This window comes from Rhincodon typus, chromosome 2 (genome assembly GCF_021869965.1).
Source record: "Rhincodon typus isolate 14 chromosome 2, sRhiTyp1.1, whole genome shotgun sequence".
In the NCBI taxonomy this organism is placed as follows: Eukaryota; Metazoa; Chordata; class Chondrichthyes; order Orectolobiformes; family Rhincodontidae; genus Rhincodon; species Rhincodon typus.
In genome coordinates, this window is record NC_063333.1 from 80,188,220 (window position 1) to 80,214,728 (window position 26,509).

General features: G+C 39.6%; 1 protein-coding gene across 1 annotated transcript in view; it reads right to left on the bottom strand.

The window, feature by feature from the left end:
- The window catches only part of LOC109913909 (dynein axonemal heavy chain 11-like), a 336,187-nt gene that overhangs the window by 119,452 nt on the left and 190,226 nt on the right, over positions 1–26,509 (bottom strand). The window contains exons 49-51 of the mRNA XM_048614118.1: positions 10,455–10,628; positions 5,706–5,941; positions 5,458–5,580 (exon numbers count right to left, since the gene is read on the bottom strand). Of these exons, the coding sequence (XP_048470075.1) occupies positions 5,458–5,580; positions 5,706–5,941; positions 10,455–10,628 (533 nt within the window). The remainder of the gene's footprint in view (positions 1–5,457; positions 5,581–5,705; positions 5,942–10,454; positions 10,629–26,509) is intronic.

Genomic DNA, 26,509 nt, shown 5'->3' on the forward strand with positions numbered 1-26,509 from the left:
GATGCAGTGCATCAACTGGGTGATGGATGCAGTGCATCAACTGGGTGCATCAACTGTGCATCAGTGCATCAACTGCTGGTCCACTCTCAGACCTGGATGTTATTCTCATTCTGTCAGTGAGTTGTGTTAGGTAAATGGGATCTTGAGAAAGTAAGCAAACAATTCTGGCTCCCAGGTTTGAGCTAACCTACAGTTGGAGCCTAATGTTTACGAGAAATGATCTCACTGCGGGAATGGGATGGCTGGAACCTTGACTTTATTTGAGGTGCCAAGAAGAGCAAAGATTTCATGGAGTACCCTCTGAGCAGCATCTCGTGGGCGCTGCCTATTCAGTACAAATGGGCACATTACAGATGGTGCATAGTCCACCTATTTGTGCCTCCAAATAGCAGTCAGGTCCTCTGCACATCAGAAGATCTTGACTTTTCTAACTGTATGAGGCTCCCACCTGATTCCGTTAACTGCTAGATGCCCTTGTAAAGACTCTTGGCAATTGACAGGAGAATAAGGATAATAAATGAGGCAATCTAAATTTTAGGCTGTAGGGACTGTGTCTTTTTATTTTGTGTTTTATGTAAAAAAAAATTATGGATGAAATGAGACAGAGCTGTTTTAAAATCTGTGATTGAAAGGATATGTTTGAAAGCAAGTAACTTGGCAACCATGGCAAGTATCATGTAAACACCAGTTTAAACAGGTAGTATTGAAATTTGAGTTGTTGTTGATTTGGAGATGAGGAGGGTATACAGATTCAGCTGTTGTTGGCAACAAGTAGATGTATGATCTATGGATTAGTGACTGATTACCGATGATGGAGAACTTTTGCCTGCCAATAACTGTGTGATTAGTTGTCAGGTAACTGAACAGCTTGACAAAAAAAGACCAAAGAACTGCAGATGCTGGAAATCAGAAACAAAAACAGAAATTGCTACTAAAACTCAACAGGTCTGGCAGCATCTGCAGAGAGAAAGCAGAGTTAAAGTTTCGGGTCCAGTGACTCTCTTTCAGAACTGAACAACTTGTCTGTAAGGGGGAGTTCATAAGGGGGTTAGAGTTTCAATTAGTTGTGTTATATGCTGATGGTTTATAATTATTTATCTGTAGAAACAGTCTCTATTTGTAATAATCATTCCTGTTCAGTACAGGGTCCTGGTTCGTGCTTTCTATCAACCCAGGTCTAAAAATTAGTTAAATTGAGGAACTATAATTAGACTCCTTCAATTTTCTCCACTTTAGTGAAGAGAGGCCTTAACTTTGACTCATGAATTAACTTTAACTTTTCGTGAGTCATAAATGTTTGGTGCATAAATACACAGGTCAGGCTCATTTCATGTAACATATTTGTGTACAATTCTGCATTACTCCTCTCCTGTTTGACCTTAGTCACAGTCTGTTAAAGTTTACTACACAGAAATATTATCTTATAGTGCATGTTTTTCTCTCAAGACTGTTCCAACTTGCGTAGGTTCAGTCACTCTAACTACAAATTGGTGCTGATAGAACAAGTTCAAATGTATTTCTTCTCAAAACATAATTAATGCAGTATTGATAGAACATTACTAAAACAAATTAAAGTCTCTGCTGATGGATTGGCCTGTAGGGTACTGTAAGGCATGAAAAGAATAATTAGTATTCATTACTTTATACTCTACAACATTCCAATTATTAATGAAGTTCAATTTGTAGAGTGTGCAAAATTCATCATTAACCTCTCTGTAGCTATTAGTAATCAGAGAAAAAGTAAAATGCAGCAATAGTAATAACAATGATAACAGCATAGGGACAAGTGTTAGATGAATTCAGAAAAAAACTTCAGACGCTTACAAACTAGAATAGCATTATAGCACAAAGTTTCCTCAAAGCATGTTTACAAAGTAAGGCTTCTGCTGTTGCATTTTCAGTGGTTGAGCATAAACAGCTTCATGGAAATTCTATATTTTCTCTTTAACTAAACAGCAATGTTTTGTCTGTGAAATTATAAAATAATGTATAATTTTATGAATCAAGTTCCTAGCAGAAGGCAATATCTGTCAGAAATTAAGATGTGCACTGACATTATTTTGATTCTCCCATGCATGGACGTAATGATAATGCAACTATACACTAAAATTTCACCTTTGTCAAGTTTGTCTTAGTAACTCATCTTTCTCTTTAGCATTCTGCAGGTCTGAACAATGATGTTACAACAGTAGTTATGTCATGTTTCTGATTTTCGTCCTTGCTTCTCCAACTCATGAAAATTCATTCAATTCTAGAACTATTTTGACTTCACATTCACACTTCTAAAGCCTTGTCCCTGACTAACTGAAATAACTTTTTTTTGAAGTTGTGCAGTACTTTTGTGCAATCTTTCAATTTAAAATGAGTATCACCAGCCTATTAATTACTTCTGTGGCAATGGTGACCATTTGAACGTGTTAAATTTTACCCACAGTTTCTCTATCACTTTTGTTCAGTCGCATGAATGTGAACATATGTCTGACAATTTGATATTAGATGCTAAATTATACTTCAATCATAGCTGGAGAAGGATGTAAAAGATCAGTGACATATATTTAAGCATGAAATATTCCATGAAGATATTTTTCTTTAAACAGCTCTGCAGAACTCTCATCTCATTGTTCCAATTCTCTTCCTTCTGCAGCTGTGACAGACTACCTGGAAATAATGCACTGAAAATTATTCACTAATAAATAAATGCACTGTATTGCAGGGAAAACTATAGAGTGGCGTACTGTAAAGTCATTGGACTAGTAATCCAGAATCCCAGATTAATGCTTTTTGATCATCAGGTCAAATCCCACCAAGGCACTTTTGGAAACTGAATTCAATTAATAAAAGCCCGCAATATAAAGCTCATGGCTTTATAATAGTGACCATAACAACCATTGTTGATTGCTGTAAAAACCCATCAGGTTCACTGATGTCCTTTACAGAAGAAAATCCACCATCCTTGCATAGTCTAACTTGCGCATGACTCCAGACACACAGCAATGTGGTCAATTCTGAACTGACCCAGCAAGCTACTTGGTAATTAGTGACAGGCAACAAATGCTGGTCTTGCCAGTGACAATAACAATCTCATTTATTATTCACAATTAGAAAAAGGTCTGGTAGAAATACCTTATATTAATGTACTCCTCCAAAGCCTATTAAATATATAACTACATCAGTCTACTTGACATTTATTTTATATTAGAAAAAAAACTGCATTGAAAATCATCAATTACAAAATTTAATACTTTTGAGTTTAATAAAGATATTTGTAGTTCAGTAATTCCATTTTAATGTGATATTTTTAGGCTAAATTAACTGTGATTATTAAATAACTACTTGTGAAACACTTAGCAGGAAGTATTTGTATTTATTTTTTAGTGAAGTAACACAATTGCAATGTTTCTCAACTATTTTGGCAGCATTTTGTTTTTGAAAGTACACAAGGAGCCATACAGAGTCACACAGAAACACAGAGAATTATTCTAATAAAAACAGATCAATAAACGACGAGACCAGTAATACTGTGATTGATCAACTGCCACGGTTTCCAGGCATGGATTGTTTAGCCTGTATCCAAAATGTGTTCCATTTGTATTTTCAGTTTAGACCTTCACCAGGACCCTGATGTTTGCAGCCCATTGTAAGTGGCTTGTTCCCAAAAATGAGGGAAATTTGCTTGAGCTACTGGGGAGATTTAAACGAATATGACAGGAGTGTGGGTACAGGAAAATAGTAAGGAAAAACAATGTTTATAAAGAACATAATTGAGAGACAGATAGTACAGGAGTTTGAAACAGCATGATATTACATACGGTCAGAGGAAGAGGGAATGACGTAAGGTCTAAGTTACCATGCATAGATGTGAACATGAAAAGCATGGTAAATAAGTTTGAGGGCTTGCAGTTAGGGATGTGAAAAAGGAGGAAAGAATGAAGATGGAGTACCAGTTAAGACACTACAGTGTTGGAATGAAAGTATGTCCTCGGAGGGTCAAAGACAGTTCTACGTGGTCAGAGCGAGGAAACAAAAAAGTACCATTTCACTCCTGGACTTTTCCATCAACCCATGTGCTTTTAACACAAGTATATTGGCAGCATCATGTGAATAGGTTCATGTTTGACCACCACAGGAACCAAATTGCAAAAATAAAACTCATCATCTATCAAGTCAGGTTTCACTTTTGGATCTGACTTGTCTATTATTACCATCAACTGGGATAATAGCAACATGAGGAAAATGCAGGGGTTGGGAGTAGATGGGCTTTTATTTTTAAGAGAAAGACTATTGTCACAATGGGCTAAATGAGTTTCTTCTGTGCTGGAACAATTCCATGATTTTGTCATGTATCTTCTCCATCCTTATGAGGATGTATTTTAAAAGACCCAGGTACTCAATCATTCTCTGTAGCCTTCAAACTGTCATCTTGCCCAGTACAGCCATAATGCAAGCCTATTCATACTAGGTTAGTTTCTTATTGTCCAATGTATCATAACCTATTTTAGTTTTTATCTCTTCTTATGGATGGTAAATAGATTATTATATCCTACAATCCAGGCCTGACCTTGTTTTTTTTTTACAACTAATGTGGAATATATGCAAGAAAGTACAGAAAGGCTTGAATTTATATGGTCAGCAGGTCTGGCAGCATCTGTGAAGAAAAGTCAGAGTTAACGTTTTGGGTCTGGTGACCCTTCCTCAGAAGCGTGTTGGCAGCAGTCACCTTCTATAATGCAAGCTCCAACAAATAGTAGTGTAAAAATGACCAAATAATCTGTTTTGTGGTGTTTGAGTCATAAATATTGGTCTGGCTAGGACTCTGGGGTAACTCCCATACTCTTCTTTGAAATATGTCATGGGATCTTACACGTCCACTGAAAAAGCAAATGAGGCTTCAACTTAATGTCTCATCTGAAAGACTACATCTCCAACAGTGCATTTCTTCAGTACTGCACCAGATTGTTAGTTTTGATTTTTGTGCTAGAGTCCTAGAGTGGGACTTGAGCCAATTGAATCCATAACCATTTGGATCAGAGATGAGAGTGCTACTAACTGAACATGGCTGGCACAGGCAGCACGTATGTTTTATTCTGAGAAATTCAGTATGGCTATTCTATCCAGCAGGCCAATACTTATGAGATGCCATCGTGGTAATGTAGCTTTAGAGTGTTTTTTTCTGTCTATTTCAGGCAAAATTCTGCTGCCCTTTCTGTCTCCTTAACAATTCCCTCAAATTGCGCGTAAAATGCAAGAGAGCAAGAACTTGCTGTAATGGGACTCTTTATCTTCTTTTACACAAAATAAATAATTAAAGCTTGGATAAAGAAAGCAGAGAGAAAAGATGCCATCAAGTCACAGTTGTAAAACGGCAACTGACTAACAGCAGTTGTCATGACATTTTGTATTTAGAGTTGTTGCCCAATAAGTAAGTTAATTGATAATTTAATCAAATAGAACACTCACCTTCCTTTTTTAATTGTATTTCGGCCTAGTACTGGATCGAGAACTGGATCAACTGTTTCCTCAAGGTTTTCAACCAGTATGGTATCACCACAACGTACTGCATGCTCAATGATGTCTAAATAGCTTTAAAAACAAGATTCAGAAAGCACAATTGAATTTGTAGGAATAGAATGAACATATTTTCCATTAAAAATGTTATTTTCTTTTTTACAAAAGTCAGCCATTTAAGTTATCTACAAACCATTTACCTTTTCTGTCCTATGTGCACAACTTTCAGCTCACTTCCATATTTGTTCTTAATCCACTTGATCCCTTGTTGCTGTGGATCAATCATGAGTGGCCAGCGTTCACAGTTGGTCAAAATAGTGGCATTTTCTGTTGACATCCTGTCACTGGGCAATCCTTCATTATTCCAGGTTGCAATTGTAGCATCGTCAGTTAACATTGCTATAGGATCTAGGCCCTCTGTTACTGGTATAGAAACCTGAGAAATCAGCAAAACAAACGTACAGTTCATAAGATTTTCTCTGATGTTTTACCAAGCTATTAGCTTTTGCAGTAAATTTGCATATTTCAATACATTTATCAAGCAGCTTTTCTACAAGCTTTATTTCTGCTGTTTATTAGTTCGGTTTTAATTGGATAGCAGTGTGTTAATCAGAGTATCATACATCAAAAGTAGATCTTGAGGCTGTATGCATGAAGACAGACATGAATCTTTCTATTTAGCTACTTGTTGCTCTGGGATAACTTTATTCCACAATTGGGAGGGCAAGGTCGGGTAGGTTAAAATATTAAAAATCTGAAACTTGAACACAACCTGTCTGGACTAAACCCAAGTTTTTTGTTTTTATATATGCTAATGAGACTGCATGTTTACTATTTGACAAATTTGTTAATATAACAGCTGCAGGATGGGCATTGCAGGACTTGAGAAACCTGACAACTGAAGGGAGAAGGACAAAGTTCAGTGATAATTATCTTTCCAGCACTGTTCATGAAGATTCAATCTTTATACCAGCCTTTAAGATGGACACTGTGCCAATTTATTGTGGAATTGCTAGCGCTGAGTATCAGATTAAGTGACGGTGGTGTGATGTTGCCCTGTCTCCTTCTCTTGAGTGTGCTGTGGTAGTCCTCGGTTATCAGGATGCAGGACATCAGAAAAGGAAGGCTGGGATTAATGAATGGGGCAGGTGGGTGATAGCTGGTCGAGAGTGAGGTGGGAGTTGGGAACATTCAGTCATACTCAATGTTTTCAGTTGTGCCTGATGCTACAGGCTCAACTGCAGCCAGACTCAATGTCGTGAACCAATTCTTTAGTTGAGTTCAAGAAATTAAATCAGGCTTGTTCCTTGCTCTGCTTCTTTCTGCTGCCTTGTACTGCAAAGGAGAGGGCCGGATATCAGTAATTCTGAAGCACTGTGTTTGGCTGATGTAACTGACAAAGCTGATTAGCTGGAACTCGATGGAAGCAGTAAGAGCTGGTTTTGAGCCTGGGACTATTGAATGCGTATGAGGGCTAAGCAGAAGATCTGGATGTTAGGTACAAACCTGTAGCATCAAGGATCATTGATGTTCGCGAGTTAGAGGTGTGGCGGGATCTTTGTGAGGTAATTCAATCTAAATGCAATGAATCCTTTCTGAGGGAGGTTCCTGAGAGTCTCTTGGCTTCCCATGGAACCAGGCCACCTCTTCTCCTGTCTACCATGAATCTACCGGTATCACAACATTGACACTGAAGCCCTCCTTCTGCCCTGGTGAATGATTTTCCTTGTTTACAATTGCAGAAATAGTATTTGGCAGCAGCCTCCTGTAATTCTCTTTAAGAACAGAAGGCTGTCTACACAATATGTTATTAGCAAATGCTGCTTGGCACCCTGCTAAGCACTGAGGCAGCCAGGAGCACAGGCAATGTTTGGTTTGACATTACAATTAGGTAAATGAGGTGGCAGCACCAAATGGAGGAGCTGCTTACATTCATTTGAACAGGTGTCGACAGGTGATAATTCGTGGCCTCTACGGCAAAAAGACAACAAAAAGATGGTCCAATTATTAATCCATAGTATTTTGTCAAAATGATCAAATGATTATGCTGGATTTCCCTTCAAGTGCTTCTTTTCCAAAGTAGATTAATGCCTGCACTGTAAATAAATTGATTGTAAAAATATTTGATCATCTTCTACATCCAGCTTGCCTCTATTGTTGCAATATTAGGTTTATTGTAGCTATACACATTTTCTAAGATGGACTTAGAGGAGCAAGTGCTACTTGAGAGGAGCGAGACATCTTTGACATTAACCACTCTGTACTTTGCATATATGAATTTCACAACCATATGGGGCTCCGAATACATTTTGCTCCTAATGAACAGCAAGTCATAACCCAACAGTGAGATTTAATACACCTGATTTGAAATATGTAAATAGTCCCCTCTTGAACAGAATTGGAACAAAAAAACTAACTCTGGTAGGTGACTTTGGCTGTCAGTGGCAGTACCTTCCCTATGGTGAAAGTTGACTGAAAGTCTCCTTACAGGAGATGGCACAGCTCTGCAACTGTTTTCATGCTGTTATCCTCAATCACTGCCAGAGAGGTATTCCCACAGCCTGAAAATATGGATTTGTCGCAAAATGGAAGTGAGCAGTTTAATGCCAATACAGGCTGATATTGCTGGTGTGCCTTCTTTTATCTTCACCGTTTTCAACTCTAATATCATGACTTTTAGACATAAAAGGAAAATCTCATCATTAACTCAACACTGGTTTGTTAAGCAGATTGAATTTCTGTGACGACCTGTTAGATGATACTCAGTTGCTCCTTGAACAGGAGTGAATATGAGAAACTACCCGGCAGATCCTTCCCTCTCCAGGAACATTCTTGTTTTGCCAGTCAACCTCATTTTGTTACACCCCGTTTGAAGTCATTTTATTTGAACATAATTTTATCTTAAGGGCTTATTTCTTTGCATTAATCTTCAGTACTGGGTTAGGTTTTGTATGCATTACGTGTCCTTTGCGCATCACCGTATCACGCTTCAGAGTTGACTGACTTCAGGACTTGATCTGTGCCATGTTGTGGAGGAAGAGGAAGAGAATAGGAGATGAAAGACAGAATGGAAAAAGAGAGAGCTAGAGGGAGGCAGATGGAGTGAATAAGTTTATTTCTCAGGGCTTTCAATCACTTGAGACATGAACTACACGTACAGTGAGAGAAGCAGAGAGTAAGGAACAGCTGAGTTTCAGAAGTGGTGTTGAGACACAGTCATACATAGATTGAATTATGTAGCATTTCTGTTATATTCAGTAATTTAATTTATTTTGCAAGTTACTTCAGTTAGGAACAAACAGTGCTGTATGTATATGCTACAATATTGCAACTTGTACATTGTTTTGATGAGCATCATGTCTGAAGGAACTTAAATCTAGCTTTAACATTGATTTCTATGTGAACCCCAAATCATTCAAAGTTGTTTCACTTAAAACTGAGATTGTCGGGGCTCACACAACTTTAAATGGGTGAGAACTTACTGTGTTTATTTATGAAATGCTTTTCAGCTATTCTGTGACCAATTTAGATTTTGATTGCCTCTGTAATAACAAATTAAATATGCATGTCTGGATCAACAGAAAAAAGAAGAGAAATACAGGTATCAGCAAAACAAACAGAAAGAAATAAAAGATCTGTGCCACTTAAAGCTAATTTCTCAAAAAACATATCCTTTGATGATCAGTTTAAATGGGACTTCCACCAACAATCTATTGCTTTTCATCTTCATGCATGATCGATAGATGATAAAGTGTTGCATATTTTCTGCAAATACAGTCATAGAGTCATACAGATATACAGCACGGAAACAGATCCTTCAGTCCAACTCATCCATGCTGACCAGATACCCTAAATAAATCTAGTCCCATTTGCCAGCATTTAGCTCATATCGCTCTAAACCCTTCCTATTCATATACCCATCCAAAGATCTTACCAGCCTCCACTACTTTCTCTGACAGTCATTCCATCTACACATCACCTTCTGCATGAAAAAATTGCCCCTTCGGTCCCTTTTAAATCTTTTCCCTCTCACCATAAACCTTTGCCCTCTAGTTTTGGACTCCCAGACCCCGGGGAAAAGACCTTGTCTATTTAACCTATCCATGGCCCTCATGATTTTATAAACCTCTATAAGGTCACCCCTCAGCCTCTGACGCTCCAGGGAAAATAGCCCCAGCCTATTTAGTCGCTCCCTATAACTCAAACCCTCCAACAGTGGCAACATCCTTGCAAATCATTTCTGAATCCTTTCAAGTTTCACAACATCCCTCCTATTGCAGGGAGACCAGAATTGCACACAGTACTCCAAAAGTGGCTTAACCAATGTCCTCTACAGCCGCAGCATGACTTCCCAACTCCTATACTCAATGCACTGACCGATAGAGGCAAGTATACAAAATGCCTTCTTCACTATCCTATCTACCCAAGACTCCACTTTCAAGGAACTATGAACCTGCACTCCAAGGTCCCTTTGTTCAGCAATACTCCCCAGGATCTTACCATTAAGTGTGCAAGTCATGACGTGACGTACCTTTCCAAAATGCAGCACTTCACATTTATCATAATACTGAGAATATATTGAGAATTACACAGTGTAATCCTTTCTCATTCATGATGAACCCTGCTGCAAGTTATAGCAAAAACATAAGCATCCTACAGCACCTCATTATGATACACAGAATTACAAGTAAATGTTAGATTTCTAATGCAAAATATGCTAAGAAGCAAACTGTTAACTTGAGCCATTGATTTCACTCTGAAGTAATGGTCCATGTGGCACAATTGCCACTTATTATTTCATTTTGTAACTGAAACATACAATTTTTTGCGATGATAAATAATAGTATCAGTGATAACAATGCTGTCTGAGCACATTTCCCATGATTGTATGAAACATTAGAGGATATACAGTTAACAACAGACACAAAGGGCGAGAAAAGAAAACATACCTTCAATGATTTCACGAAAGGAAGCCACATGCCTTCAACCAATTCTTGACGGTATCCTCTGGTAAAGGATCCAACATATGACACAAAGGCAGCAGTCAGCAACACATCTCCACAAAGGGTCTTCTCCTGAGCTTCAAAGAGATGGACAGACTGGGCCCAGCGTACATTTTCAGACTGAAAAATTTTTTTAAATCTTGGAATTATTAACTATTAATTAATTACTTGAACTATTATTGTTAATTATTAACAAACTGATTTGGTTCACTTTTCATCAAACAAAGAAAAAAGAAAATTACAGCACAGGAACAGGCCCTTCGGCCGTCCAAGCCTGCACCGACATGCTGCCTGTCACGACTAAAACCCCATACCCTTCTGGGGACCGTATCCCTCTATTCCCATCTTATTCATGTATTTGTCAAGATGCCCTTTAAAAGTCACTATCGTATCTGCTTCCACTACCTCCCCCAGCAGCGAGTTCCAGGCATCCACTGCCCTCTGTGTAAAAAAACTTGCCTCGTACATCTCTTTTAAACCTTGCCCCTCGTACATTAGACCCATGCCCCCTAGTGATTGACTCTTCCACCCTGGGAAAAAGCTTCTGACTATCCACTCTATCCATGCCCTTCATAATCTTGCAGACCTCTATTAGGTCCCCCCTCAACCACCACCGTTCCAGAAAGAACAACGCAAGTTTCTCCAACCTCTCCTCATAACTAATGCCCTCCATACCAGGCAACATCCTGGTAAATCTTTTCTGTACCCTCTCCAAAGCTGCCACATCCTTCTGGTAGTGTAGTGATCAGAATTGAACACAATATTCCAAATGCAGCCTAACTAAGGTTCTATAAAGCTGCAACATTACCTGCCAATTTTTAAACTCAATGCCCCGGCCGATGAAGGCAAGCATGCCATATGCCTGTTGACTACCTTCTCCACCTACGTTGCCACTTTCAGTGACCCGTGTACCTGTACACCCAGATCCCTCTGCCTATCAGTACTCTTAAAGGTTCCGTCATTTACTGGAAATTTTCCATCTGGATTAGACCTTCCAAAATGCATTACCTCACATTTTTCTGGATTAAACTCCATCTGCCATCTCTCTGCCCAACTCACCAACCGATCTATATCCTGCTGTATCCTTACACGGTCCTCATCATAATTCCACCAACCTTTGTGTCATCCGCAAACTTACTAATCAGACTAGTTACATTTTCTTCTAAATCATTTGTATGTATTACAAATAGCAAAGGTCCCAATACTGATCCCTGAAGAATGCCACTAGTCACTGCCCTCCATTCAGAAATGCACACTTCCACTGCTACGCTCTGTCTTCTATGACCGAGCCAGTTTTTAAATCCATCTTGCAGGCTCATCTCTGACCCCGTGTGATTTTACCTTCTGTATCAGCCTGCCATGAGGGACCTTGTCAAAGGCCTTACCAAAGTCCATGTAGACAACATCCACTGCCCTACCTTCATCGATCATCTTCTTCACTTCCTCAAAAACTCAACCAAGTTAGTGAGACACGACCTCCTCGTCACAAAACCATGTTACCTCTCGCTAATATGCCCATTGATTTCCACGTGGGAGTAAATCCTGTCTCGAAGAATCCTCTCCAATAATTTCCCAACCACTGACGTAAGGCTCACCGGCCTGTAATTAGCTGGATTATCCTTGCCAACCTTCTTAAACAAAGGAACAACAATGACTATTCTCCAATCCTCTGGGACCTCCCCTGTAGCCAGTGAGGATACAAAGATTTCCCTCAAGGCCCCAGCAATTTCCTCCCTTGCCTCTCTCAGTATTCTCGGGTATATCCCATCAGGCCCTGGTGACTTGTCTACCTTAATGTTTTTCAAGACCTCCAATACCTCCTCCCTTTTGATCTCAACATGACGCAAAGTACCTACACACCCTTCCCCAGACTCATCATCCACCAAGTCCTTCTCTATGGTGAATATTGATGCAAAATGCTAATTTAATACCTCGCCCAGTTCCTCTGGCTCCACACATAAATTCCCTTCCGTGTCCTTGAGTGGGACAACCCTCTCCCTGGCTAGACTCTTGCTCTTTATATATGTATAAAAAGCCTTGGGATTTTCCTTAATCCTGTTTGCCAATGACTTTTCTTGACCCCTTTTAGTCCTCCTGACTCCTTGCTTAAGTTTCTTTTGACTACCTTTGTCTTCCACCCTTGCTTCGTATGTTCCCGGCCTCCTAGACTTGATAAATGCTTCCTTTTCCTTTTTGATTAGGCTCACAACATCTCTTGTTATGCAAGGCTCCCTAAACTTGCCAAGCTCATCCTTCATCCTTACCAGGAATGTGCCGATCCTGAGTTCCCAGCAACGTATACTTGAAAGCCTCCCACATACCAGATGTTGATTTGCCCTCAAACATCTGCCTCCAATCTACATTCTTCAGTTCCTGCCTAACATTGTTATAATTAGCCTTCTCCCAATTTAGCACCTTCACCTGACAACTACATTTATCTTTATCCATCAGTACCTTAAAGATTACTGAACTGTGATCACTATTCCCGAGCTGCTCCCCTACTGGGACATCGACCACCTGGCCTGGCTCATTCCCCAATACTAGGTCCAGTACAGCCCCTTTCCTAGTTGGACTATCTACATACCGTTTCAAGAAGCCCTCCTGGATGCTCCTTACAAGCTTTGCCCCATCCGCACTCTAAGCACTAAGTGAGTCCCAGTCAATATATGGCAAGTTAAAATCACCCATGACAACAATCCTGTTACTTTTACATCTTGCCAAAATCTGCCCACATATCTGTTCTTCTATCTCCCGCTGGCTGTTGGGAGGCCTATTGCAAACCCCAAACATTGTGATTGCACCCTTCCTGTTCCTGAGCTCTACCCATATTACCTCACTGCATGAGCCATCCAAGGTGTCCTCCCGCAGTACAGCTGTGATATCCTCCTAAACAAGTCGTGAAACTCCCCCACCCCTTTTACATCCCCCTCTATCCTGTCTGAAACATCCGTATCCTGGAACGTTAAGCTGCCAATCCTGTCCCTCCTTTAACCAAGTCCCTGTAATAGCAACAACATCATAGTTCCAAGTACTAATCCAAGCTCTAAGTTCATCTGCCTAATCTGTTACACTTCTTGCATTAAAACAGATGCACTTCAGTCCACCAGACCTGCTCTGAACAGCAACCACACCCTGCCTGCCCTCCCTCTGAGTCTTACTGGCCCTATTCTCTAGTTCCCTTTCAGTCAATTCACCTTTGCTTTGGTTCCCAAACCCCTGCCAAGCTAGTTTAAATCCTCCCGAGTGACACCAGCAAACCACCCAGCCAGGATATTTGTGCTCCTCCAGTTTAGATGCAACCCGTTCTTCTTGTATAGGTCCCACCTGCCCCAGAAGAGATCCCAATGATCCAGATATCTGAAACCCTCCCTCCTACACCATCTGTTTAGCCAAGTGTTGAGCTCAATTATCTTCCTATTTCTAGCCTCACTGGCACGTGGCACAGGTAGTAATCTGGAGATTACAATCTTGGAGGCCCTGCTCTTTAACTTTCTACCTAACTCCCTGAACTGCTGCTGCAGGACCTTGTCACTCATCCTGCCCATGTCGTTAGTACAAATATGTGCCGCGACATGTACCAGATAGATGAGTTTGGAAAAGTGAATTATTTCATTTCTTACATTATTTATCTATTACCACTGAAGAATGGGCTACTGGGTGCCCAGTTAGCTCAGTCAGTTGGATAGCTAGCACGTGGTTCAGATTAACTTTTAAATTATGGGATTTGATCTCTATTCCCACACAGGCAAATCACAGCACTTTACAGAAGTTCAGTAAATAATTGCAAGGAACTGCATTCAGGCAGAGATATCAAGGAGAATAAACTATTGCAATTTTATTAGAAAATTCCAAATTTATCTTTTCTTATTACTGGAGATCTTTTGAACATTAACATAAAATGTTGTTATTGATGTAATATACTGCTATTATTAACATGATGACAAAAATTACCCAACTACAGAATACACAGCTGAAACCAATTTTAGTATCAGTTACAAAAAAGATGGAAAACAGAACTCCTTTTCCACTCATCTTCAAATCATATTTGGTGGATTACTTAACAATGACATAATTCTTTCAACTCAACTAGGTAGCCAAATTAGGAATCTTTTGGAGACAATGCTGCTCTTCCATGCATTTCTCTATAGCTAACCATGAATGTTTCACTGACAATCTGAGGTGATATAAAACAGGAGAGTATGATGTTCCTTTATGATAAACCAGTACTCTTCCACATGAAAGCCTAGTTATAACATGCTACAAAATTACTCAACAATGTTTTCATCGTTGAAGACAACTATCGATTTTGAAATCTGCAAGCCAGTTTAATAAAGGAGTATGTTAAAAGAATATTGACTGTTTTAACAAAAATAAGTTTGAAATAAAATTTGACAACTTTGGGTAACAAGTTGAATTCAGTCAATGGCAAAATTTAGCTATATTTTTGAGTTTTTGTTTTCCTTTTTGGATAAATATGTAAGTTGTGACAGGGATTCCAATCTTGTCGTGTAATTTTACCTCGCTTCTTTCTGATAAGGCAATGAAAAGGCCTTTCCAATGAAACATCCACACATCTGTGAGCAGGGAATGAGAAGGGGCTGTGGTGGATAGATACAACTGAACTCTTGAACGTCCATTGTTGAGCTGTTGACTGATCCAGTACTAACGGAGTGAGTGCTTAAGTGTTGACAGTGCGATGCTTCATTAACATAGTACTGACCATATTATTTACATCAGGAAGCTTTTCAATGTGCTCTTCTCTGCATTCTATTCACCTGGTGTCTATAATGCTCCCTATGCTTCTTCTTATGGCTGGGCTCCTCATGGTCTTAGTTTTCATCAAAATTAAGAATGATTTTCACAATATGGCTGGGGCATTGGGTTCCATTTTGGACATCAGGCAGCCATTCAGAACAGGTACTTCAGTACTTTTGTTTTCACTTGCATAGCCCTTCCAGTCCAATGCTTCTGGACCTTACTATTTTGGCCTCTAAAGACTAATTCATCAAACAGTTGATTGTAAAAACAAATTGTGGGTAGTCTTCAACACCTATTGATGGATGTGAAATAGGGCAATCGGATATTGCATAAGCTTTTTGACCCTCATCAACTTTAAAATATTTCTGCTTAATACAGCAATGACGCAATATTTTGAACAATATTTATTCCCTTATGAAGCAAATTACAGATCTGCAAAGGGTAACATGTTTTGCATAATCTGCTTTTTTTTATAAATAAATATTATTAAATGTTGATAATAAAATATATAAATCACCAGCTCTAGATCTCTCAAACAAATCAGGGCCTAATTTTTTTTGGAATTATCAAAGCTTCTCAGATTGAGTGGGTTTGAACTCACAACAATCCAAATCTAAAATATTCTGATTATATTATTTTGTGTATATATACAGGAATTTAAGAGAAATCATGCGATCGTAGGATGTACTCAGATATAACAGGGGTTCAGTGTAGGCTTCTGCTTCATTAAATTTGGGAGTTATCTGAGCAACAGTTAGATTTTGTGGTGTCTTAAAGAGATACAGTTTCACCTTAGCAACAGAATAAGACCCTGGCATTGTATTATATAGATGCCAAAAACGATGTAGTTACTATCATTTTAAATCTCATCCCTGCGTTTAAGTTTAACAGTCAAATTCATCCTTGTAAGATTCACTGACACTTCAGAAAAATATGTAGCAGAGCAATTTAATATTAAAGCTTCGTCCATAAACTAAACCCATAATTTGCCCCACACACTATGCCAGAATTGCAAGATATTTTGATTGTTTTGTCTTTATCTATGTTGCTAGGGTAATGGAGATAGTCTTATACTTGTTACAACCCCAGTTTCTCACAATACTATAAACAGCTGTAGATGACAGTCTTACAGAATTAAGTACTGTCATTAAGTACTATTAAAGCTGCATGATCCACAATTTCTATTATCTTTCACTTCAGTATTACTCATTAAAATAATGAACTCTTTTTAAAAAATGAAAAAAGGTAGCAAAGCAAGCTCAACTTTATATTTACTTTTACTTAATCACGAAACTTTATGCATCCAATTTAAAAGAATTTGAAAATAAAAATTCTTATTGAATGAGTTTTGTTTTCCAGTGAGACAGAAAAGTGGAGGATTTTTATGTTAGTGATTCTGACATACAGCTTTAGCAAGAGGGAAATAAAGTGGTGAAACCTAATCAAAGCTTCAATAGTATTCATTCTATTATTTTTCTAAATACAGATAAATAACTCCTGACCAATCTTTGCTTAAGTGCCCATTTGTCCACCATAATCCTGCACTATAGAACGTACAAGAGCAGCTAGCGAGCATGTTGGTCAAACAGTTCACCTTGCAGCAACCATTCAACTTAACTGTTTTTTGTGAAAAATTCCGAGGTAGATGTGTGTATATCTGTTTAGGTTTATTTTCTGCACTCACCACTGATTTTGAATGTGTGTGTACATGTCTTGCATTACTAATTCTTCTCACGTCTAGTAATTAGCAAAATTACTCTTTGTTAGTTCAAGAAAACCAGGCTAAATTGACTTCTTTTAAAAGATAAGTTTATTTGGGTCTGGGAGAAAAGTATCCATGGAGGGAGAGATTCCTTTAAAAATTAACCTCGTTGAAACCAGTAGTTGGGGTAGATGTATAATGAAGGGTAGCCAGTTCATCCCTCTTCACCTAAACCTTAAAAGTTGAAGATGTCTGTAACAAATTGGGGAATCTCACCTGGGGGTCTGTTATAAGAAAGTGAAGGCTTCCCCTGCAGTTTGGACCCCGAGACAGAACACAAGAATCAGAGTGGGTAAATTGTGACTGAAACCAATTTTACTGAGAAAAAAAACAGTGCAAAAGGCTTTTTTCAGTTTGCATTACTACAGTGTAGAAATGTCTGCATTCAATGCCAGTGTATCCCTAGCAGAATTAGGAGAAGCTATTTGCGAGGATTTAAATGTTCTGTCCCTGAAACAGTTAAGAGATTTGGTGAGGCACTTAGAATCTCACGCTAAAGCCAGAAAACCCAAAAATTTAAAAAGCTGGCCAATGGTTTACAGTTAGAAACTGAGGATGATGAAATGGATAGAATAGCAACACAGAGTGATTAAAGTTGGAGAAACAGAAATTAAAATTTCATAGAAGAGAGGACAAATGACAGACGGAGATATGGTGAAGTGAAAAGATGAAGGAGAGAAGATAGGGAGCTGAAGCAAGACTACTAGAAAAGAAGTTTGAACTAAGACAGTTTGAGGAGCAGGAAGCCTACTCTGTCTCATGAAGACACAATTGGCTCAGAGTTGGGGACAGAGGTAAATTGGTTTGCTCATTTAATTCCTATGTTTGAGGAGGCACAGGGAGAAGGTTTTGTTATCTCTTTGGAGCGGATGGCACAATGGTTAAAATGGCTAGTCTAACACTGGTCCTTATTGTTACAGAGTAAGCTTTTATGGAAAGTGCACAAGATTTATTCCTTCTTGCCTGAGGTAAATGCCACTGATTATAAAGTAGTTAAAAAGGCTATCTGAAGTTAGTGCCAGAGGTGTACTGTCAGAAGTTCTGCATCTTCGGGAAATGGCCAGCCATACCTGGGATTTCAAAGGCTTAAGCTGCTTGCCTTTGAAGTGTGGGTATGGGCACTTAAAATAGAAGCCACTTACGAAAAAACTCTAATAATTTTCCTTGAGGAGTTTAAAAATCTTCTTATCCCTCCCGATAAGAATAAACTGAAAGGAAAGTCGAAGCAGGGAGCCACACTGACTGATGATTATAAGCTGAGCTACAAACCCCTGTTCCATAAGAAACCCTCTCCTTGGTCAGCTCTGACTGGAAACTACAGACTATAGGGGAAAGTGATAGGAAACTGAGCACCTATGGGACAGAAGGAAATACTGGGAGCCCTCCTCAGGACAGAAAGGGTTGTGCCGAGTTGAAAGATGAGACCAAGGACCCTGCGTTTTAACTGCTGATAGGCAGGGCATGTCTCGGCCAACTGCTAGAAACTACAGCAAAATTAGTGGGATTTAACAGGCACATATACGCCTGTTCAGAGAGTGGGAGTCAGTCAGAATATATTGCAATGACTCTAACTTTAATTGCGAATCCCTACAAATGAACTCCTGAGATTGTAGCCATGCGTATACTGAGGCAGGCTCGTTAGAAGTTGCACCTGAGTTCTCTGTGACTTTTTCCCCACTGTTTTAGAAGCTGTGAGAGCCTCCAGCCCTCCCCATACACATCCCATACCTGCACACTGTCCCTAAACATACACTCTGTCCCGAAATAATGCGTATTGCCACCTACACGTCATAAGCCTGTCATGGTCACTTAATCAGTTTCCACCACAGGGACACTTCAAGAGCCACATCGAGATGAAAGAAATACACTTCTAACAATCTGATACTTCTCTCACTCTGACACACTTGAAAAATGAAAGAAAAACTCTCACTGTTGACATCCACTTGAAACTTTTAAAGTCAAATTTAAAATGTCAAATGGTTAATCTCATACAAAAGTCCATTCAAACCCCACATCAAAAGGCAGCAAATCCTTTAATAGCCTCTTTAAATGATCAAACTGTGAGCTCACAAACCCTGACATAATGACAGCTCTCAAAACTTGGTCAAGCATTCTAAACAATATAAACGATAAAGTGATAAATGTCAATGAAGACTTTTATTGAAGCTGAACGACAGATCATTTTCCTAGGTTACAACAGAAGGCTTTCAATCAAAGCAATTCAGCAAAATGTCTTCACGCTCACTGACAGCATACGACAGCTTTCATTTATATTTAAAGAATAGGGAATTAAACATAATTCAGACACTTAACCAGGCTTTATCTGCTCTTCATGACTGTTTATATCTACTTCATCATTTTGTGAGTGACACGAAGTTCATTAGGTGCTCTTGTGGCACAGTGGTTGTGCCCCTACCTCTGCATTGGGAGGGCATCATTCATATACCACCTGCTCAACAGATGTGTAATAACATGTCTGAACAGGTTGATTAGAAAAATAGGTTAAATAATTTAAAAAAACACTAAGTTCATGCTTTTGGATAGCCGAAATGGAATGCATGTGAAGTCAGTACTAGGTTATCGTGTTTGGGTTCCAGCCTGTGTGGATCATACCCTGTTGTCTTCCCTCTGCTGACAAATAGTGGATGTCAAAAATGGGAATAGAACTTCTGCATCCACATCCCACTTAATATATTTAAGAGAATCTTCCTGACTCTGCAAAAAATTACTCTAGTTTTTCTTGTGTTTATTATAATATACATGCGCACACACAAAATGATTAATTGCATCATGGAAGCTAAAAGCTACAACTAGTTCCTTGATTTACCTTACATTTTGTCATAAAATGTATATTTCAGATTTGTAGTGAATATTGTAATATTGAGTTGACAGAAATAACAATCCTTAGAAGAAATGCATTAATTGATCACAAAATCCTTGCCAAAGTAATACAACGACCAAATTCTCGACTCTCAATATGTAAATATAACCTTCAATGTTTCATTGATAATTAGTTTGTGAAATATTATATCATAGTTTATGATTCAAAATTCTAGATGTACTCTCAGAGCTGAAAGCAACCATAGCAATGTTCAAACTAACCAACTTTGGGAACAGAGTGCGCAATTGTAAATTTTATTTCTCTTGGAAAATGCAAATTAAAACAATAATTTTTTTCTGATACTTTTCTTTTTTTAAACTGTACGATTTTGCCTATTTCAATAAATCATTAAGAACAATCTTGCTGTGAAGCAATTCATTTGTAAAAGACATACTTTGATCAATCGATTCTTTTGTCATCACCGGATAGTAGGCTATAACCACTAAGCTATATATGTTGATCCTGTAAGTGGTGTTGAAAGCTTAGTCAAAACGTGAACTAATTATCAATTTGGACTCTAGTTACAGCTGTAAAATTTTTAACATGTTATCTTTATATAATTTATCATTCATGACATTTTAGCAACAAAGGTTTAGGAGCTACATCATGTACTGTAATAAAATTTCAGACAGTTAAAAATCACTATAATTTCATTCTAATGCGTTATAGATTACACATAATGTCATTTAGTCTAAGGTGACCCTTTCTAATTTTCAGCAGCTGTTCGGCCTAGGAGTAAGTTAATGATTAAATATATACTAGGATTATTCAATATGATTTATCATCTAAATGCTTTCCTATGATATATAGACAAAATCATCTGTCTTGGAATCACTGAAAGCTTTTAAATGTGCAATGTCTCTCAAACTAGCTCCATAATTAATGTTCTGTGTCATTAGTAGTCTGCTAACTAATCTAAATAAATTAGAAACATTATTAAATTTACCAGTGGTCAAACTGTATTATTCAATTTATGTCTGTAAATAATGTGCTCTCAACAGAAGCTGACTGTACCTTCATCACACTTACTGAAATTCATTCTTCTTATAATTGCTATCACTAAAGATAAACCCCATTGGGTATGCATACCCAACCTGGGATCTTTGTCACCATGCCTCATGGGCATATATGTAATATTTGGCATGCAAAGAGTAATCCTGACTTATTTGAAATCTACTGTTGTAAAGGAGACAGAGGCTATGAAATTAACTTAAAAGTTTATCACCAAACACATTGCAAATTTTACTCAAGGCACAAACAAATGCCACTAACCTCAAATGAGTAAAAACAGTTCAAAGATGGCTACTTACACATTGTGAAGTAGGCAGTAATCGAGTTAAATTACATTTTGTTTACTCTATTTAATGAGACAAATCAGGTTTATTAATTTCAGTTCCCAGCTTTCAAAATCTGACGTTATGGACAAAAAAAGGCTGACAGTTATATAGCACCTTTAACATGATAAAACTTCCCGAGGTGCTTCACAGGTCAGACAACTGACACTAAGCCAAAGAAGTAGGTTTTTGGACATATGACCAAATTCAAGGATGTAGATTTTAAGGAGCATCTTGAGGATGACAGGTTGAGAGGCAGAGAGCTTTAGTGGGGGAATTCTAGATTGTAGGCTGAGTTGAAAGCATGTTGAAAGTCAATGGTGGAGTGAAGGAAGTGTGGGATGTGCATGATGACCATATTGGAGAAATCTAGAGCTCTCAAAGATTATAGAGTTAGAGAAGATCAGAGAAAAAGGAAGAGGTGACATGATAAAGGGATGTGAATACAAGAATAAGAATTTTACATTTGAATTTCAGCTGGCATGGGAATCAATATAAGTCAGCAAGTTCAAGAGTGCTAGGTGAATAAGTCTTGAAGTGAGTCAGGATATGTGGTTGGTAAAAGGGGCAAAATTATTCTGAGAATAAAATGGAATTGAAGGTAAGAACAATCACAGAATCCCTACAGTGGCTATTCAGCCCATCAGATTAACACCAACCCTCTGAAGAGCATTCTACACAGACCTAACCCCCAACCCTATCCTTGTAACCATGCATTTCCCATGGCTAATCCACCTAGCCTGCACATCTTTGGACCGCAGGAGCTTTTACAAGTATTTAAGAAAAGATGAGAGTAGTTAAAATAAATGTCTGTCTCTTAGAAAAAGAAATACCCAAGTGGCACTAAGAATTCACTTCCAACCCACTCTCTTTTCTAACAGATCCTATTTTCAATGACTGGGGAAAGGGGTGGTGTATGACACATAAATTGGGAAACCTGAACTTCACAGGGCCATTTGAACTCAGTTCCAAGTTCAAACAGACCCCAATTTCACTTGAGTAAGGGCCTCATCCTGTAGTGTGGCTGTTAATTTTTTTAAAGAGTAGATGTAATTGCTTGTAAAGAGCAGATACATTTTGTGGAAATGTCAAGCTGTTGAGTTATTTAAATATTCTGCCCTTTAAACATTGAAAAAAACAGCTTGCTATGTCTGTAAGTTTGAAATAATCTGTTTCAAGAGATTTTTGTTGAAATATGTATGTGCAAACAAACTGAATGTCGGGGTAAGGTCTACTGGAAGCATCATTCAATGAAACTACTAAGAACAAGTCCCAAAGAACCGAGGTGGACTTTTTAAAATCAGCCTGCTGTCAGCACACAGCAGCTTCAGTAGCTGCCTTCTAGCTACATCTGGGGTGATGGGCCCAAATTTGCTCTTTCCCAAAATATCGATCCCATAATTTGGACCACTTTTCTCTCCCCAGGGTGCTGCAACAGTGGTAATGTGGTAGTACTCTGTGCGCCTGCCTCAAGAGTGAAAAATCAGCCCTTTGTATCCACCTCCTCAGTAGAAGACAGATTGCATAGAAGCAGGAGTGGATAACCTAGAGGCTAAAAAGATTAAGGATGTTAAGGTAACTAACATCTGCAGAGATGGAGTATTATAAGGAACTAAAATTCAACAAGATCACGGGACCTGGTGGTTTACATCCTAGAACTCAAAGATATAGCTGCCAAGAGAATGGATGCATTGATTTTGATTTTCCAAAATTAGATTCAAGAATTGTCTCATTGAAACTTGTCAAATGTAGCACCATGTTTCAAGACATCAAGGGGAAAGACAAGACAGAACTACAGGCCAGTTAAGAGATAACAAGGTGGAGAGCTGGATGAACACAGCAGGCCAAGCAGCATCAGAGGAGCAGGAAAGCTGACGTTTCGGGCCTGGACCCTTCTTCAGAAATAGGGGAGGGGAAGGGGGTTCTAAAATACATAGGGAGAGAGGGGGAGGCGGATAGAAGATGGATAGAGGAGAAAATAGGTGGAGAGGAGACAGACAAGTCAAAGAGGCGGGGATGGAGCCAGTAAAGGTGAGTATAGGTGGGGAGTTGGGGAGGGGATAGGTCAGTCCAGGGAGGATGGACAGGTCAAGGGGGCAGGATGAGGCTAGTAGGTAGGAGATGGGGGTGCGGCTTGAGGTGGGAGGAGGGGATAGGTAGGAGAAAGGACAGGTTAGGGAGGCGGGGTCAAGCTGGGCTGATTTTGGGATGCGGTAGGGGGAGGGGAGATTTTGAAGCTTGTAAAGTTCACATTGATACCATTGGGCTGCAGGGTTCCCAAGCGGAATATGAGGTGCTGTTCCTGCAACCTTCGGGTGGCATCGTTGTGGCACTGCAGGAGGCCCAGGATGGACATGTCATCTGAGGAATGGGAGGGAGAGTTGAAATGGTTCGCGACTTGGAGGTGCAATTGTTTAGTGCGAACCGAGCGTAGGTGTTCTGCAAAGCGGTCCCCAAGCCTCCCCTTGGTTTCCCCGATGTAGAGAAGGCCACAACGGGAACAGCGGATACAGTATACCACATTAGCAGATGTGCAGGTGAACATCTGCTTGATGTGGAAGGTCATCTTGGGGCCTGGGATGGGGGTGAGGGGGGAGGAGTAGGGGCAGGTGTAGCACTTCCTGCGGTATCAGGGAAAAGAGCTGGGTGTGGTGGGGCTGGAGGGGAGTATGGAGCGGACAAGGGAGTCACAGAGAGAGTGGTCCCTCTGGAAAATAGATAAGGGTGGGGAGGAAAAATGTCTTTGGTGATGGGGTCGGATTGCAGATGGCAGAAGTGTTGGAGGACGATGCGTTGGATCTGGAGGTTGGTGGGGTGGTACGTGAGGACGAGGGGGATTCTGTTTTGGTTGTTATTGCGGGGATGGGGTGTGAGGGATGAGTTGCGGGAAATGCAGGAGACACGGTCGAGGGCGTTCTCGACCACTGCGGGGGGGGGAAGTTGCGGTACTTGAAAAACGAGGACATCTGAGATGTTCAGGAGTGGAATGCCTCATCCTGGGAGCAGATGCGGCGGAGGCGAAGGAATTGGGAATAGGGGATGGCATTTTTGCATGAAGGTGGGTGGGAGGAGGTGTATTCTAGGTAGCTGTGGGAGTCAGTGGGCTTGAAATGGATATCGGTTTCCAGGTGGTTGCCAGAGATGGAAACAGAGATGTCCAGGAAGGAGAGAGAGGTATCAGAGATGGTCCAGGTGAACTTAAGGTTGGGGTGGAAGGTGTTGGTGAAGTGGATGAACTGTTTGAGCTCCTCGTGGGAGCACGAGGCGGCGCCGATACAGTCATCAATGTAACGGAGGAAGAGGTGGGGTTTAGGGCCAATGTAGCTACGGAAGAGGGATTGTTCCACGTAACCTACAAAGAGGCAGGCATAGCTTGGGCCCATGCGGGTACCCATAGCCACCCCGTTTGTCTGTAGGAAGTGGGAGGAATTGAAAGAGAAGTTGTTGTAGAGAAAAGTCTGAAATCTACTAATAAGAAAGTCTTAACGTTACTCATATACATTATATGATTACAACAAGACAACATGGTTTTACAAAAAGGTATTTCTCAAGTTTGGACAAATTTTGTAGATTTTCTTCTGTGGATGTAACGACTAGATATAGTTTAACAGATTTGTAAAATGCGTTTGACAAGGGACAACACAAACAATGAACAATGAGGATGAGGGCTCCTGGAGTTTAATGTAACATATGAGCATGGATAGAGGATCAGTTAACAGCTAGGAGGAAAAGACTTCACATAAAGGGGATAATTTTAAGTTAGCAAGCTGTGACTGGTGGAATGTCAAAACAAACGTCAAATGGTGGCCCCTCAGCTATTTACAATATATATTAAGACATTAGATGAAGTGATGGAGTAAAGTTTTCCAAGCCTTCTCATGATACAAATCTAAATTGAAATGTAAAATCACACAGATTACACTAGTGGGCAAGAAGATGGCAGGAGGAACATAATGTGGTGAAACGTGAGATTTTTCACTTTGGTCATAAGAATTAAAAAAAGGACTTTTTTTTAAAAAAGGTTTGAAAATGATAAATGTTGATGCTCAGAGAAAATTATGTACTCGAACAAGCAATCAGAAAGTTAGCATCTGTATGTGCAAGCAATTAGAAAGGTAAATAGCAATTTGGCCTTCATTGCAAGGGGACTGGAGTCAGAAATAAAGATGTCTTGCTACAATTATACAGGGCTGCAAGAGATTATAGCTGAAATACCAACATACAGTTTTGATCTCCGCATATTTGAGGAAGAATACTATTTGTGAGAATCTGAAACATGGGGTATAGTCTTAGGACAAGAGGCTGATCATTCACTGAGAAGAGGAAAAATTACATGTCAATCTTTTAGAATTTTCCACACTCATGTACAGTGGATATTATTTTGTCAAATTGATTTAAAGCTACAACAGACAACACTCCTGTTTCTCATTCAAGGGGATGTGAGAAACAGATGAGGAAGTGGAGGTTAATCCCAAAATAATCCCTGATTATATTAAAAAAACAGAGCAGGCTCAATGGATCAACATGTATAAGACCATAAGACATAGAAGCAGAAGTTAGGCCATTCAGCCCATCGAGTCTGCTCCGCCATTCAATCATGGCTGATAAGTTTCTCAACCCCATTTTCCTGCTTTCTCCCCGTAACCCTTGATCCCCTTAACAATCAAGAACCTATCTGTCACCGTCTTAAATATTGCCAATGACCTGGCCTCCACAGCCTTCTGTGGCAGTACATTCCATAGATTCACCACTCTCTGGCTGAAGATGTTTCTCCTTATCTCTGTTCTAAAAGGTCTTCCCTTTACTCTAAGTTTATGCCTTCGGGTCCCAGTCTCACCTACCAATGAAAATGTCTTCCCAACATCCACTCTGTCCAGGTCATTCAGTATTCTGTAAGTTTCAATTAGATCCCCCCTCATCCTTCTAAACTCCAATGAGTATAGACCCAGAGTTCTCAAAAGTTCCTCATATGTTAAGCTTTTCATTCCTGGGACCATTCTCGTGAACCTCCTCTGAACCCGCTCCAGGGCCAGTACATCTTTCCTGAGATATGGGGCCAAAACTGCACACAATACTCCAAATGTGGCCTGACCAGAGTCTTATGGAGCCTCAGAAGGACATCCCTGCTTTTACATTCAAGTCCTCTCAAAATAAATGCCAAAGTTGCACTTGCCTTCCTAACTACTGACTCAACGTGAGAGAACAGGGTGTAGAGCTGGATGAACACAGCACGCCAAGCAGCATCAGAGGAGCAGGAAGGCTGATG